Below are 16720 nucleotides of genomic sequence, written 5' to 3' on the forward strand. Positions count from 1 at the left end.
GGGCTTACATATATATGTAGCAGATAGTTTAAGCATTGATGACGTTATGCCATCGGGCCCCGGAGCTTTCCCCATTTTCAGACCGTTAATTATGAACAAGACCTCCGACGGGGTTGTATTGATGCTATTGAGGGGAGAGAGGCCAATATGGTTCCCAGTGGATGCTATTGATATATCCAGTGTATATAGTGTGTATGCACCCACTTGACAGCCACAATGAAGTTATGAACTTTTTCATATCACTTATTCAGAATAATTTAGTTTATTTCAGAATAATACAAACACATTTAAATGTTCAAATTGCTACCGTGTTGGTATATCTTTGAACACCCCATAAATATATTAAAAGCACACCATTGCAGAAATCTTGGATCTGCCTCCTTAAACTCAACATTTAAGATTTTAAAAAAAAAAGTGGATGCTAGATTTCATGCTGCGTTGCGATACAGAGAATTATACTATTACTATTATTACAATGTCTTGCTCACAAATGTATGTATCTAAATTGTAATATTTAAAAAAAATAAGATAATTAACTCAAAAAAAAAAAACATTATTGGAAACCTTTCATGTTTCAAGGTTCTTAATTAATTTTAACCAAAAACCGTTGTCTGACAAACAATTGAAGTATTTTCTACTTTTACATTTTTTTCAGGTATATCGGTTTTTTTTCCAACCCAATTTTTGGTTAAAATGAATAACTGTTATGTGATTAAAATGGCATATTCAACAACAAATTTGAAAAAAAAAAATGTTTAGGGGGACAATATATCTTTATATCAATACTTGTGGCAGTACAGCACTTCAACAATTGCTGTTATATATCTTTGATATTATAATTCCTGATCTTATTTGGTTTTTGTTGTACTTTTCCAGCCGTTCTGTTTGGAAGAGCTTTCTTTTCGGCAAAAGGCTTTTGTTCATGATATATCCTTTTTCCGTGGATTCCAAGGTGTTCAGGTGCATGATGGGTAAATTGCCTTGATTCCTCTTGTACTGTAGGTGTGGTACTACGCATAAATCCCATGCCATCGTCCAATAAACGCCATACATCTTTCAAAGACTCTTCTCCAAATGTTGACATATGTAATGGCGTCTGACCATCACCTCTGCTAGACATAGTTAAATTGCCCTCTAAATCTTTTTGTTTTGATTGATTTTCAGTTGCCATGGATATATATTCTTGCTGTAATTGGTCACTTGTAAGCCTATCTGGAACTATCAAATAACAGAACATTTTACAATCAATTCCTTTTGAATATTCTTTATTTTTCACACAAAATTCATATCAAAAGTAAAATTTAAACATTCATAGTGAATGTGAAACAAATGTCGCAAATGTATACATTTTTAGTTCAAACTAGTAAACTTACTTAAGACCGAGGAATGACCCATATCGTCCTCGTCCTCCTGTGTAGATGTCGATGCAGAAGATGAACTAAGCTCTACTTGTACAACCTTAGCATGTTCTTCATCTCGTTGTACACCCCTGTTTGCATATTGTAGTTCCTATGAAAGCATACAAATGTTTACTGAAAAAATTTTCCTCTTTTTTCGATTAGTATAGATAGATAGATTAGATATGTAATTCGTAGTATCATACTGGTTTCCAATCATAATCATAACTACATATCTATACACTAATATTTAGTACTCTGAATCACCTAATTATCCAACTTATGATACTATATTTTATATGACATTTACATTAGATTTTCATTACAGTTTGACCAGTTTTACCTTCATCGTAAGCTGATATTGAAGCTGTTCAACATCACCTAACTTCTTTTGAAAACCTTCCTTCATCTGCTTTATTGACGCTTTTGGCTGTCCATACTCTGCTGTATCTAAAACATGCATAATAACATTTAAATGTAAATGTAATAAGGAAATTGTAACAATCTAAATTATTATATTTGATGCTTTGTTTTTGTTGCCAATTTTCCATTCTGTAAAAGCCTTGATATTATTTTTTATCAAAATCCTCCCATTTAAAATCGTTGATGTGTTACATTACCTCTGCTAGGTTGATGTTTGTTAAGCTCTGCTCTCAGTTTGTTTCCCATCTCAATTAGTTGTTGCCGTTCTTTTGCTAACTGTTGAATGTGTTTAGCAGCTGATTTTAACTTCTCTTGCAACTGGGTAAAAACATATGGTTGTACATAATGTATGTTTGTATATTTAAACTTGGATAATAATTATTATAAGTAGTAGTAATTTGATACAATCCTATAAATGCTCCTTACCAAGTGGTCCCCTATTGGCCCTTTACTCGATATTCTGCTCGCTAGCTGTGCCCTTAATTGATTAACCTCCCTCTGAAGCTCACTGATGAATGATGACTGAACATAGAATAAAAAGAGTCATCAACACATTTAACATTATTGCATTATTTTCTGTACAATTTTCCCATACAAACAAATTTATATTTGTATAAGATTAATACTACTTTGTGAAAATACAATGCAAGTCTGAAGAGATGAAAATACCAAACTACTGAATGGCAGGTAAAGGGTAGTTACCTGGTGTGAGTTCATTTGTGGTTTAGCTGCTATGTCCATCTTCAATGCAGACACCTTCAATTAGAGAATTCAAAGATTTAATCATTCTATTTTATATTGAAATTTAAATTAAGAATTATTATTATTGCATACTCATAATACATTTATGTGTGTTAAGTAAATTAAAGTTGATTAAAATTTACCTGGTTACCAAGCGCCATTGCTTCAAGGTTTGTCTGCAAGCCTCCTTTGTAATATTCATCTGCCTCGCGTCTAGTCTCGGCCAACTCCAGCTCAAGGTCCGCGATTCTCTGTTTAAATGATGAGACCTCCGTAGTATGACGTCTGATTTGGGTCGAGATCTCGTATTGAAGTTGATCCACTTGGGCCCTCATAGTAGAAGGCTTATAAAGTAAAAATAAACAATATAGTTTTATTCTTTATTCAATAGTTTTTGGGGTGAACTTGCTTCACTATTTTGGTATCTAAATCAGGTTAGACTGATCTTAACATGTTTACCTGTTGAGAAATCTGTGACAGTCTGGATTCAAGACTAGCAATCCTGATCTGTTGTTTTTTAAGTTGGGCGTTAAGTCCTACTTTCTCTGTTCGCAGTGTTCCTGTGAAATATATAAAGTATATTTTATTATTTTTTTTTTCTCAGAAGCTTGTAAATCATCACAAGAAGTATTTCAAGATTCAAACTGATCTTACCAATAATATCATTTAAAGATTGAACATGGCGACGAATGTAAAGATTGTCTGAAGACGGAGGGACAATTCCTTCTTCTACTTTTGTTTTTGAACTACCAATCAAATGCAAGTTATCACTTAATTCTCTGTTTTTCATTTTCAGCTCCCTGCATTCCTTTTCTATCATTTTAACATATTCTGAAAGATACAGATTTTCAAGATGATTTAATGCTAATAAAACTTATTTATAGCCAAATTAAGCATTTAATAAAACATTATTATTATACTTGTTTACCTTCTGATAACGGTCCATCATTGGCTGGTGACAAACCGCCCTCTTTAACATTACTATTTATTGGTTGTTGCTGGCTGAACCGTTCCATTTCTTGTCTCATATCTGAGATGGCGTTTCGTAACATTTCATTCTGTTGCCTTAGGTTGTCTAGAGATTCTTCTTCTAAATTAATTTCTTTATCCTGTTTAAAAATTTATAAATAATAAAATGCCCCAGTGTTGCTATCATATTTATTTTCCAGAAGAATAGGCTGTGTATTACAATACTAGAACTACTGTAAATTATGCTTTACACTGACATGATGCACAGTTGTAATTTGACACGTAGGTGGGTGCGAGTATGCAATAGATTCCCTTAGTTATTACTGAGTAAACTTACAATAACATGGTTGTGTTGCACAGCAATTCCATATTTATTAAGTGTCGCTATGACCTGGTTACGCTGTCTTGTAATGGCTCGAATCAAGTCATTCTTCTGAGCCAGTTCTCGATCTTGTTCTTTTATTATCGCTTCACTCTTAAAATTAAAGCAAAAACGATATTTTAGAATGTTTTCTTTGAAAACATGTTACAGTGTATGAGATTACTTAATTCATATATTGCCATTGACTCCAGATGTTCTTTTTTTTTTTTAATGTATTCCAGTCTGTAAATGGCAGGCTCCCCGCTGTTGCTTGCGAATTTAAATAAAAGTTATTGTCTCACTTGGAGTGGTTTAAATCAAGGTTCTGACTCCAGGACCTATTCTTTTTCAATCAAAATAAAAGACAAGAAGAAAGAGAGTAAATCAACCAAATTAACAAAAGAACCTCTTGTCTAGCTTTGGACAATCTCTCCACAAGCTCTTCAGAACTTGCATACTGGTTCCTCTCGGCTGCTTCACATCTTCTCTGCCAATCCAGTTCAAGCTGAGTCTTGGATCTCTCCAGAGAAGCTTCTCTTTCCAAAGTTAATGATAGCTCTTTTTTGTATCTCTCGACATCCTCTTTTCTCTGCGCAAGTTCTCCACGGATGGCATCTTGAACTTCTTTGAGAGATTGGATCTCAAGATCTTTGGTGACCACTTCTTTTGAGATCTTTGCAAGGTGGTGGTCTGAATGTTCTTTTGCATCTGATAATTCAGTTTGAAGCCTTTGTATATAAAAAAAAGAATTAATGTATGCACATAAAAAATAACTTGCCAATGTTTGTAGTTAATGGGTCAAATCAGAGACTACTGTAGCTCTTTCTACGCTATCATTCAAACTAGTTTGACAAACAAGTGTCCAAATATGACAGTGATATGGCATCATCATGTCCATATATGGGCACATCACATTTTTTTGACATAAATTTTATAGTGTAGAAAGAGCTTAAACACAGAAGCAGAAACTATATAAATCTATAATTTTTTTCACATAATAAAATACAATTACAGTTTACTGATAATGAATACTAATAAATTATTAACCCATTAATAATGCGATCCTTTTCTTGAATAGCATCCGTACTGGACCATTCCATTCTTCTCTTTTCTACCTGCAGAGCCTCTACTTGCGCTTGATTTTCTCTCAATTGATCTTTCAGTGACTGTTCCATTTCATTTTGACTGGATTTTATAGCAGATATGGTAGCTTCCTTTTCACGGGCGAATCTATCAAGTTCTGCATGCCTAAAGAGACAGTAGAGAACTGGTGTTATGAACATTGATCGGTACCCATTATTAATAGTTGTGTTTCTTTATTTAAAAAGGAATTCAAATTTAGACATTTCTTACCTTCGTTGATAATCTTCCAATGCACGTTTAACTGCAATCTCCTTCAGTTGCAATTCACTCTCCAATTCAGATATTCTTTAAAAAAATGGGTAAAGACAAATTTAAAACATCGAAATAACACTATAAGATGGTTTCTCTTTTATCTATCAAAAATGATGTGTAGGTTTATTGAAATATTTAAATGGGGTATAGCTAATTTGTGCGTAATTTGGGTTTGTTACTATTAAGGTAATTTACAGAGTACTTGATTAATCTCTATGAAAATAAAGTAATTGTATTTTGATCAGCTCGCCCCACCTAGCATTTTTCATTCCTTTCAAGTCTTCCAATTCCCATTCCTTCTGTTTTAATTTCTTTTCTGCTTCCCTTGCTTGCGTATCAGCATCTTGTAAGGTACTTGACGATTTTTCATTTTCTTGTCGGACCAGTTCTAATTCTCTACTGAGTAATTTAACCTTGACAACAAAGATAATATTTTAACGTTTATATCAATTTTGGTTTAACAATGAAGTGCAGCTAAATCATGTATGATACCACCAAACTTTTGAGTTAAATCAAAATAGTAAGGCATTTAATGAACAGGCAAAGTGCCTTAAAATACTGTGACATTTAGTGTAGTGGGGCTGTAGGAATAAGCTTATTTACTTTCATTTCATAAGCAAGTAACTTAGAGCTCGCTTCGTCCATCGTCTTTCGATATTCTCTCTCTCTTTTCTTGAGGACGTCTTCCATTTCAGATGTCAGTTCTTGCTTCTGGATTCCCAGTTCTTCCTCTACTTCTTGGAGTTGTCGCTGGAGGTTTCTCTTGTATTCATCAATGTTGTCGCGTTCCTTTTTCACTTCAGATTCTTTGGCACTATAAAAATTAAATAAAACAATTTATGGAGCACAGTAAGTAAAAGTTTGAAATTATATACTGTATTATTTATTTTAATGTGTACATGACAAGTTCAGCCAATAATTACATTTTTGAACGCATAAAATCCTGCTCTCTGCTTTTCAATCTTTTTTGATAACTGGCTTGAAGATCTTCTCTTGCTTTTGTCTCCATAGCAACCGTTGTCTTCATCTCGTCTATTTCAATTTTCAGACTGCTAATCTCTGAAACTTTCTCACTGAGGGCGCTTTTAACTTTATGTAACAACACTTCCGTCTTGTTTAACTCCTGGTCTCGCTCTTTTAAAAGCATCAGATTGTATTTGAAGTCATCTTTGAGGGTTTTAAACTTTAATCTTTCTTCTTGAAGCTGCTTTTCTTTTATTTTGGCTGCTTCTTCAAGTGATTGTGCTCGTAGTTCTTGCAGTTCTTTCCATTCTTTTTCCTTTTTATCTAGCAAACTTTGTATTGGAACAGACTTGCAATTTTCTGCCATGTTTTCCTCCTGTATAGAAAAAAAGTATAGTTTAATGAATATATAGGGAGGCTGATTTTTAGCATGTCATCAATATGTGATGAGTTATTCTAACCGTACGTGGGAGCAATGCAATTCATAATTCGACCTCTACCAATCCGGCCACCACCATGTTGACGTAAAACAACTGTCTGTGCCAACCACGTAGTAGAGTAAGGTAAGGAAGTAAACTGGTGCTACTCTATCTAGCAGCCAAAGAACCGGCCTAGCCCTGCCTTAACGTGCAAAACAGCAGTAGCGCCCTACTACTAGGCCTAGACCTAGTACTAGCCTAGCTAGGTAGATAAGATAGGCCAGGCTAGCCCGGCCGGCCCGGGCCTACTCTCCTTCCTAGCTAGCTAGTAGTAGCTAGGCCTAGCTAGTAGGTTTTAGAAAGGCCTAGGAATTATACTTTATACATTCTGGCACTATTTTAGGTACTATAGATACCATTAACATAAAACACAATTTTAACAAGTGTTGTGATTACTTATTAACCAGTAAATAATTTGATTTTTGCTGTCCGACAAAGTACGGAGATGAAGTTCAAAAAATTGTTTTTTCTTTTGTTGATATATAGCGCCACCAATAAAATTCACTTACTTCTTGGCTGGTTCCCGCCCGGTTTTTCAGCAAATGTTGTTTTTAATACTGTTTAAAAGCCCCATATCTTTCATTTTAATGCCTTTTTAATAAAGATACAGTATGCAAGAATAATACCTGCTATATTATGTTTCATTTCATTCATCATAATTTGAGAAAAGCTTAAGAAAATGTAAAACGAACAGAAAGTTTAACTTGAAAATTAAATGGAATTGGAAATTATCTGGCAACCTTTTATTCCCGCGCGAACTGACAAAAAAAAACAAAAACATGGAACCTCCAGATGACATTATTGACGATTTTGAATCTCAATTTGCAGACGAATTTGATGCACTAAGAGATATTGAAGAAGGTTATAGTTAATTAACATTTTCCTAGCATAATAATTTAATAGTAATTCTAGAGTAGGTCCTATTATTAGGCCTAGCCTAAGCTAGTCTAGTTTATATACGACCGAGTACCACCACCACACCAGGCATACCAATATTCAATAAAATGGCCTTCCGGGTTGGGCTCCGGGTTTACGGTGGGGGAGGCCAGCTAAAGTCGAGGCCTAGGCTAGGTCAAGCCTGCTTTTTCTGTAACAAAATACTTATTTAATAAGTTTCTCAAATTCAAAAAAGAATTGTGAATATCAAGATTCATATTCTATCATAAAATAATTTGTTAAAAATGTATTGTATTGTACTTTTTAATTTAAGTGAGGGCCTATCTATTTATAGTTTTGTATATTTTGTCATTTTTAAGAGGGCCCCTGGATATCAGCTGTGGGCCTGTGGGTTCAGAGCTTGAATTGAAGGGTTTCTCTCTAGATAAAGAAAAAGTTGAAATAAGTTTGTATTAAAAAATATACTTACTAGGAGTCTAGGCCTACCTACTAAGGCCAAGTCACGATATTATTTAATCTCAATCATTCATGATTTTATATACTTTCATAGACTTTGAACCAGTTAGGAAAGAACCAATCACAAAGCAGAATGAAACTTTTACATTTGAAGAAACACAAAATAAGGCAAGCTTTTTATCAGATTTTGACAACAAAACAAAGAAGCGTGAACAAGAATTAGATGAACTATTCGCAACGTTATCAGACAGCGAAGAAGAACTTGTTATCGATGAACAACTACATCAATGTAAGTCCAGTTTTGTTAATTAAATTATTTAAAAGATTTTTATTTAAACCATATTCATACAGGATAAAAACATATCTGGTATAGATGTAGCACCTGTTTTACATATGGTCCTGTTTTTAGAAAATTGTTTAAAAACATGCATAAAAACTCTTTAAAACTTGCTAAAACAGTAAAAATACAAAGAAAAAAAATGTACATTATGCGATAAAAGTAATACTGTGAAAAGATTCAAAAAGAATTTTTGTTTATTCAAATGTTGTAACCAATAAAAGAAAAATGGTTTTAATTTTTAGGGTGTTTTTTTTTTTACTTTTTACGTGATAATATCAGATCATAATATTAATTTGATGTCTTTATTTCAGCACCAAAGCGAAAGAAAATAAGGAAAGATGATGATGATGTAACCAACCTGAAAAGCAAGAAGTATGTTGATGATTTTGAAATAACACCTCCAGCCTCGCCAACACAGGACGAGAAAATAATGATGCGAGTGAATCAACTGCGCACTAGTAATACCGAAAAGCCAGCTGTGAGAGGCGTCAGAAGGAAGTTGACCCTGAAGGTCAAGGGAAGTGAGGTCGTGTTACGTAGGCAACCGATGGGCGAGTTTATAAGCGTGACCGGAGATGATGGTCAGCGTGTGTATTTGAGGAAAATTGAGAAAAAAGTAAGTTTTTAATCAATATGTATTGAATGTATGTGTATTGAATAAGAAAAAGATAAATATGTTTAAAAAACCACAAAACTGATTTTTATTTTTAGAGTATAGTTCATGGTTTAATATGACTTGTGTATCAAATTAATGTTTGATCAGAATATTATTGATTACAGTATTTGATTAAGAATGTGAATATTTTGTATTCAACTTGATTTCACTTCAGTCAGAAAAGCCTTCTTGCCTTTCAAAGTTGAATAAAACTCGTCTTCTGAATTCTACAATTGCTGAACTAAGAGAACAAGCTGAAGAAGAGGTAAGAAGTACATACGTACATTAGTAAAATTCAACTTTCATAATTAATCAGTTTGAATAGTGTATCTTATTCTTTATTTTATATATTATTATTATATACTAATTTACTTTTGTCAACTCCTCATTGTATTTTATGTTTTCTTTCAGCGACAGAAACGATTGATGTTAGATGAGGATGTAACATGTGGTGCTGCCAGGTATGTAATCTGATTTACAACCTTATTTTGATTGTATTTCATAACAAGCATTCAAAATTAAGTAGTCTGTACAACCACTTACTAATATAGTTTATGTTTGTTTAATTTTGTAGCGCTTTGAGAGGAGACGACACAGAAAATGAGACAAACAAGAAACAGAGTGCACTCTGGGTAGATAAATATTCTCCTAGACATTACACAGATCTTCTAAGTGATGATGTATGTTTTAATCACATTTATTTTATAAAATATTATTTTTCAATTATATGATGCTCTATAATTATTTTCTTTTATACTATTTATACTACTTGAAAGATTATTAATAAGTTTATTTATTATGTTGAAAACACACACTCAAAATACATGTTTCTAATTAATCTCCCCCACACCTTACGACGTTAAAAATTTTCAACATCACTTGTCACATAAGAGGTAACTTTAATTTCAGGGTGTGAATCGGAATATTCTATTCTGGCTAAAACTTTGGGATACGTGTGTGTTCAAAAGAGAAAGAGTGAAACGAGACAAAGAAAAACAGGAAAAAAGAAATCAAAAAGGCTTTAACAACTTTAAACAGAATAATTTCAAACAGAATACGTTTAAAGCAACGCCTGAAGAAATACTGAATGAGGTAATTAATATTAATTGCTATCAAAATATTTATGTAAATTAAAAAAGGATAATAATGAATGTAATTGCAGTATTGAGTAAGTAAACAAGTAAAGATATCTATCCCAGGTACCATACAAAATGATTGCCTTTTTTTGTTTTTTTTTATTTGTTTTTGTTCGTGTATAGTATCGAAATAAATCAAATTAAATGTATATTAACCCTAACTCAATTAAAGGAACAACCTGATCATACCAAACAGTTACAAAAAACGCAATGTTAAATGTTATTTAAAAAAAAATAAATGAATGTATGGCTTATGAACTTACACTTTTATATATGTAGCAAAAACTTGATGACCACAATAGACCAGAACTAAAAGTGGCGCTGTTATGTGGTCCTCCCGGTCTTGGCAAGACAACTCTGGCACATGTGATAGCCAAGCATGCTGGCTACAATGTAATAGAGATGAATGCCAGGTATGTATAATGTTGTGGATGGGCATTAATAAATTATGCTTTTTTATTGGTACTATCCTACCCAACAATTCATTAACTTGCGTGTATATTGTTTTATCACTGTGCAAACTCTGGTTTAAGCCCCATCCTCTTAAGAGATCTTTTACACCAATGTTTTTCTTAATGTTTAAGTTAATAATAATATATAAAATTTGTAAAGCGCAAATATCCACTAAAGTGTTCAAGGCGCTGTGGACTAGATGTTACACTTTCAATAACATGCTTCTCCCCTGAGGGTCTCGTCATGTCCTGTAGCCACTTACAGCACTCTCTCTTCTGAACTAGTACACCGGGGTATCCCCCTAGTTGTGGGTAAACCTGCATTAGTTCGATAGTTTTAAATCACTTTAGTTGGTCATGCATTTTTTTTCTTTAGTGATGATCGCAGTCAAGATGTTTTTATGCGAAAGTTAGAATCTGCGACCCAGATGCAGGCTGTGTTGAGTCAAGATAACAGACCGAATTGTATGATAATTGATGAGATAGATGGCGCACCTGCTGTAAGTTCTTAGTGTGCTTCTTAGGGAACAAACCCTTAACTGTATTTGGTGGTGGTGTGGGGTACCAAAAGTCTTCATGATGATTATTTTTTGGGTACCAAAACGGACTAATTATAAATATATTTTTAAAAGTTTTTTGAGATCTTGTCTAGTGATAAAAAATTATTAGAAGCAAAATATTCAATGGGAAAATAGTTGTACAAAGTTGCATACAAATTTAAAGATGGGTATCTTGACTACATACATTTCTGTGGCTCAGATTCTCTAGATATTAAAGAATAGAACAAATTAAGTGTTTTATTTATACCATCTTAACAATAATATATAATACCATTTCATTTCTTCCAAAGCCATACATCTTGAGTGTACAGTATATTAATACTTTGTCATTTTCCCCAGCCTACAATAAATGCTCTTATAGAGTATATAAAAGGACCAGAATCTGGAAAGAAGAAGAAGAAAGGTAGATCAATCCTGCTGCGACCTGTCATCTGTATATGTAATGATTTGTAAGTTGATACAACTATCTTATAGTTTGCATTGTAAAGAAATGATAAATACAATACTAATATATTCTAACTAATGCATTGTTGTTTTGAATACAAATTTATTTGTATGTAGGTATGTTCCAGCTCTCAGACCACTTAGGCAAATGGCCTTTGTATCGCATTTTCCTCCAACGATATCATCTCGTTTAGCATCACGTCTCATGCAGGTTTGTTTTATGTTTATATGTCTTCAAAATTGTTTTAAATCATTGATCTTTTTTCTACTGATAAGTACGGCCAAGCAGGTATACCCGTTTATTGGATGGCCTTGTAGTTTTGTGTTAATTCAGTAAAGATGACTTTGTATTTTGCTAATTATTATAATAATAATTGTCATCAGATAGCAACAAATAATGCTTTGAAAACGGACATGACAACACTGATGACACTTTGTCAGAAAACTAGCAACGATATCCGCTCCTGTCTCAACACTTTACAGGTTGGTTGCATTTCTTTATAAAGTGACTGCTGGTGCGTTACCATGTTAATATTTAAATTATAATGTCATTAAGTGATATGTTCCCTGTGATTGTGTTTAACTGTTTTTGTGTTATTGTCAAACGTTCTATTTTTAATATTTGATGTGAATATCATCAAAGTTTTGGTTTTTAAATATTGGACAGTAAGAAGAATCTTATCTGTAATTTAGACAATGTATAATTGTATCAAGTGTGTATGTTTCAAACCAAGTAGGATGTTTGCAAATGTATAGTTGAAATAACCTGGACACTGGGTGGAATAATCACTCACCAACCAATTATGCAAGCAATTATAAATGTGTGTATATTCTATTTATTCATAGTTTATACAAAGTCAAGGAAACAATTTAAGTCTAAGTATGGTGAGCTCAATGAGTATCGGACAGAAGGACCAAAATAAGGGCTTATTCACACTTTGGAAAGACACATTCTCAATGCCTAGACAACAGAGGTTGGTTTGCTTTTAAAACTCTGGCTACACTATCAAACTTTATGTGACAAATACAATGTGATGTGCCCATACTGTATATGGACATGATGATGTCATATCTTTACCATATTTGGGCACATCACATTTTATTTGTCAAACTAATTTGGTAGTGTAGACAGGTTAACTTGGTTTTTGTAATATCTACGCTATGAAAACTTTCAGTGAATTTTCAATACCACAACTTCACAACAGGAGATATACAGTATTTTACAAAATATTTTGCTACATATTTATATTTAACTTGTTTATGTTTAGAAAACGTTATGTAAATCCTCATGATGCAGGAAAAAAAGGCGCCACAATAGATACAGAAGAACCGATAGACTTCAATCCAGCCTCACCTTCATCTAGGTTTAATAACATGTTACAAGCTGTGACTGGAAATGGAGACTATGACAAGTTATTATCAGGTACAGAAATCAGCCCTTTTTATCAGATTTATTTTTTTGTAGACTAGTAGTTTACTGTGGTATATGCCATAGGCATAAATCATCTATTTTACTTTTCTAATTTTTTTTTCAGGTATTTTTGAGAACTATTTACAAGTGAAGTTTAAAGATTCACATCTTGATGCGGTATGTATTCAACTATTTATTGGAGGCTTGTTTTTATAACTATGCCTTTTGTTTGTTAACATCTTTGATTGTCTGATTTGTTTTATTATGTATATTTGTGACTGATAATGTTATTCTTTATTACAATTCTCTTCACCTGATGATGGGCTATGCCCGAAACATGTCGTTTTAATAAATAATAAAGCAGTTTTAACTTGATTTTGATTCTACTCTGCCTATGCAGCTCTTTGATTTATAAAGAACTTGTTTTGTTCAGAGCCTTGTTTATTCATTTATATCCACCAAATATCAAGTAGCTTTTACTATTGAATATAATTTGGGTTTTTATAAACAAAATGTGACTTGAAGGTATTGTACTTTGCTTGTTTTTTTAACAGGTTAACCTTGCGTGTGATTGGCTGGTTTTTCATGATACATTAAATCATCAAATACTACACTCACAAACGTACATATTAATGCGATATCTACCGTACGTTCCTGTCGTCTTCCACATGATGTTCGCTTCAAATGGCCCAAATAAAATTCATTATCCTTCAGCACAATTTGAGGTAATTATGCAATTGGTTTAGGTTCTGTTAGGAATTTTGTATTCTCTATTGTGAATTTCAAGAACTAGAACCATCCATTGTAAAGCAATAGCTTAAACAATTTAAGCAATTTTTTTTTCTGATGTATTTTAAGATTATTTAGCCACTAGTCTTAACGGCTATTTGACTATCTGGCCTCTTCTTTCATCAATAAACAAATAAAATTAAAATTAAATGGTCAGGCGACCTAATGCAACCGGTTTAGAACAATTTTACAGTAGTACTACTACTAACCTCTCTCAGTTTTCTGTAATTGTACTTCTTATCATTTTATACAGTGACTTTAACAGTAGAGTATCTTATTATTTCAGAATATGCAGAAAATATCTAAAGTTACCAACATACTGACAAGCCTATGTAGTGAAGTGTCGCCATACATTAAACGCAACTTGAACAACGAGGTCGCTATTATGCAGGTTTTACCACCGCTACTCACGATCATTCAACCATCATTCCGACCAGTAAGTAATTTTATTTTTGAAACTGAAAATTGCTTCATCAAGTTTTAATGGACATTATTTCTGGTATTGTTAAATATATCCATAGACAGGTTCAGGTTCATTTTTAATTCAAACCACTAGTAAAAGTATTTATTTATTTACTGGTCCTTTCGGAAAGTCAAGTCTGCTCGAATTAAAATAAATTGAAACAAAACAAATATATTGTACAGGAGCTACAAAGTAACAATCAACAGTTATTTATTTACTGGCATATTGGGTAGTTTCTTATTATTTTTGTCTTTAGGTAAATCCGCAGCTTTTTAACTCTTTGGAAAAGCATCAGATGTCGTCGCTAGTAAGTTCTATGATAGCGTACAACTTGACCTACCAACAGGAACGAAGTCCAGAAGGTCAATACAATTATGTCCTAGATCCGTAAGTTTACTTCAATTCTCTGTCATCAATAAAGAAGTAATTTTATTTGAGTGACTACTGTTCTGTTTTATATTGATTGATTGATAAAAATACAGTCACACAAATATTAGGTACTCATCATCATGTCCATATATGGGCACATCACATTTTGTTGTCACATATAGTTTGATAGTGTAGACAGAGCTGTAGTCTTAACTTAAACTGTTTACATCCTGTATGGCATGGCACGTTCGCTTGGTACTTGGTTTGTGCATAGCAATACCCAGGTTCAATCCTGTATTAGTGCCTTGTATGGATTCCTTGGAAGTGATGGAACAGGGTCATGTACTTGGTTTGTGCATAGCAATACCCAGGTTCAATCCTGTATTAGTGCATTGTATGGATACCTTGGGACTGATGGAACAGGGTCATGTACTTCATATTCATTTTGATGAATATTCTGCAAATGGTCAAGTAATAATAAAAGATGTTTAGATTTGACTGTTGTTTTTCTTTCAGCAATCTTGAGGAGTTGGTACGGTTTTCTGGGATGCCCCCTGTCAAACAAATGACATATGCTGCTAAGCAAATGATTGCCAGAGAGGTCAGTTTCCAAAACTTGTTTTTCTATATAAAAAAAATATATATTACATCATGTCTCACCGGTAACTCTTCAGAAATTCCTAAATATTTGCATTTCTTGTTTGTAAAATAGATAGAAGTTGAGAAGCTTAGAAGGACTGAAGAAGTAATACCCATCAAGTAAGTGTGAACAATTGTGTATTTTGAGTTTTTATACTAAAAATATTATTTTTGTTATCAATAAATGTATCAGTATGTACAGTATAATGCATGTGTGTGTCATTTGTAGAAAACCTGCAGAAAAAGAAAAACAAGCAGCTACAAAGAAGAAGCCAGTTGTTCCAAGACATCTGGAAAAACTGCAACCAAAGAAATTGGTAGAGGAAGAAGACAAGGTAAATATATGCATTTTTTCTTTTCATTTATTGGTCTTGCGTGACAAGACATTTTCTTCTTTCAAGATTCTGTATTAATAATATTGTATTGTTTCATTACATATATTACCATTTGTTTTTGTATTGTTGACCATTGATAGAAATTATTATATGTATTATATAATATATAGTCACCCTTCAAATTTATCAAAACTGTAAATGATTGAACTTGGAACAATATAAAACACATGAAGGGAAAAAATAATGAAAATTTAATTTTGTAAATTTAAGGTTCTCATCAACACCATGAACCTAGGTTCAAATTATGTTCAGGACAACTTATTACAGAGCATCATGTTCTATGAGTGTTATACTATTGACACTATTAGGACAATGATTAACACATTTTGAAAGCAGATATTTTATTGGAGACGGAATAAATTTAATTTTAAAAATTTAATTTTTAATTATGTACATATACTTTTATTATATGATATTTTATTAAACTGTCCAGCAATGCTGAAATAAATATTGATATTTATTAAACTTGCCAGCAACACTGAAATAAATAATAATGTTTGTTTTTGTTAGCCCGCTACTGACTTTTTTGGACGAGTGATCACCAAGAAGGTTCTAAGCAGTAAGAAATATTTTGGTGTTTTTTTAAATTTTATTAAATTAATTCTGTTATATATTTTATAACATCTTTCCAATTATGAAATCAATTTTGTATTGGCTGTAACTATTTTAAGAACTGGTCTTAAATTAAAATATCAGTTTATTCATTTTATATAATGTATTCCACAGCTGACGTGACAACTGGGGGCAGTGTAACCAACAAGTCTAGCAGTAGTCTATGGTATAAATTCAATGAAGGATTTACAAATGCTATTAGGAAAAATATTTATATTCAAGAATTACTATGAACAGATGGCTGGTTGAGACGGCAGGCTTTGGTCTTGTGTTCGTTGTTACTTAACATGCTTGCTATTAAATCAATAAAAATATATCTTATATTTTGAGTACAATTTATATATTGTGTGATATTCATTTCATTTTTTTCTGCC

The 16720-nt window shown here is 32.6% G+C and overlaps 2 protein-coding genes across 3 annotated transcripts; one reads left to right on the forward strand and one right to left on the reverse strand.

Annotated features, from left to right (window-relative positions):
- Positions 1-290: 290 nt before the first annotated feature.
- LOC144839550 (coiled-coil domain-containing protein 57-like) lies at positions 291-7198 on the reverse strand. 2 transcript variants are annotated; one of them, XM_078694967.1, is made up of 18 exons: positions 7125-7198; positions 6210-6625; positions 5890-6100; positions 5542-5699; positions 5245-5319; positions 4939-5139; positions 4298-4619; positions 3868-4005; positions 3490-3670; positions 3216-3392; positions 3021-3121; positions 2705-2905; positions 2523-2576; positions 2247-2342; positions 2018-2138; positions 1741-1847; positions 1374-1509; positions 291-1218 (listed from the first exon to the last, which is right to left on the reverse strand). In XM_078694967.1, the coding sequence occupies exons 2-18, from the start codon at positions 6614-6616 to the stop codon at positions 818-820; spliced, it is 3087 nt and encodes a 1028-aa protein (XP_078551093.1). In that variant the 5' UTR covers positions 6617-6625; positions 7125-7198; the 3' UTR covers positions 291-817. The 2 variants fall into 2 exon arrangements, with proteins under 2 accessions (XP_078551093.1, XP_078551092.1); XM_078694966.1 differs by having other exon boundaries at positions 7085-7191.
- A 251-nt stretch (positions 7199-7449) lies between these two features.
- Positions 7450-16685, forward strand: LOC144839551 (chromosome transmission fidelity protein 18 homolog). The gene is made up of 23 exons (XM_078694968.1): positions 7450-7589; positions 8176-8370; positions 8733-9037; positions 9252-9341; positions 9488-9537; positions 9651-9756; positions 9986-10168; positions 10492-10625; positions 11041-11164; positions 11564-11673; positions 11786-11879; positions 12053-12151; positions 12515-12642; positions 12937-13091; positions 13204-13256; positions 13634-13804; positions 14155-14304; positions 14588-14718; positions 15217-15301; positions 15413-15459; positions 15569-15674; positions 16245-16293; positions 16461-16685. The coding sequence occupies exons 1-23, from the start codon at positions 7508-7510 to the stop codon at positions 16577-16579; spliced, it is 2766 nt and encodes a 921-aa protein (XP_078551094.1). The 5' UTR covers positions 7450-7507; the 3' UTR covers positions 16580-16685.
- Positions 16686-16720: the final 35 nt, after the last annotated feature.

The sequence above is a fragment of the Antedon bifida genome, chromosome 4 (genome assembly GCF_963402885.1).
Source record: "Antedon bifida chromosome 4, ecAntBifi1.1, whole genome shotgun sequence".
In the NCBI taxonomy this organism is placed as follows: Eukaryota; Metazoa; Echinodermata; class Crinoidea; order Comatulida; family Antedonidae; genus Antedon; species Antedon bifida.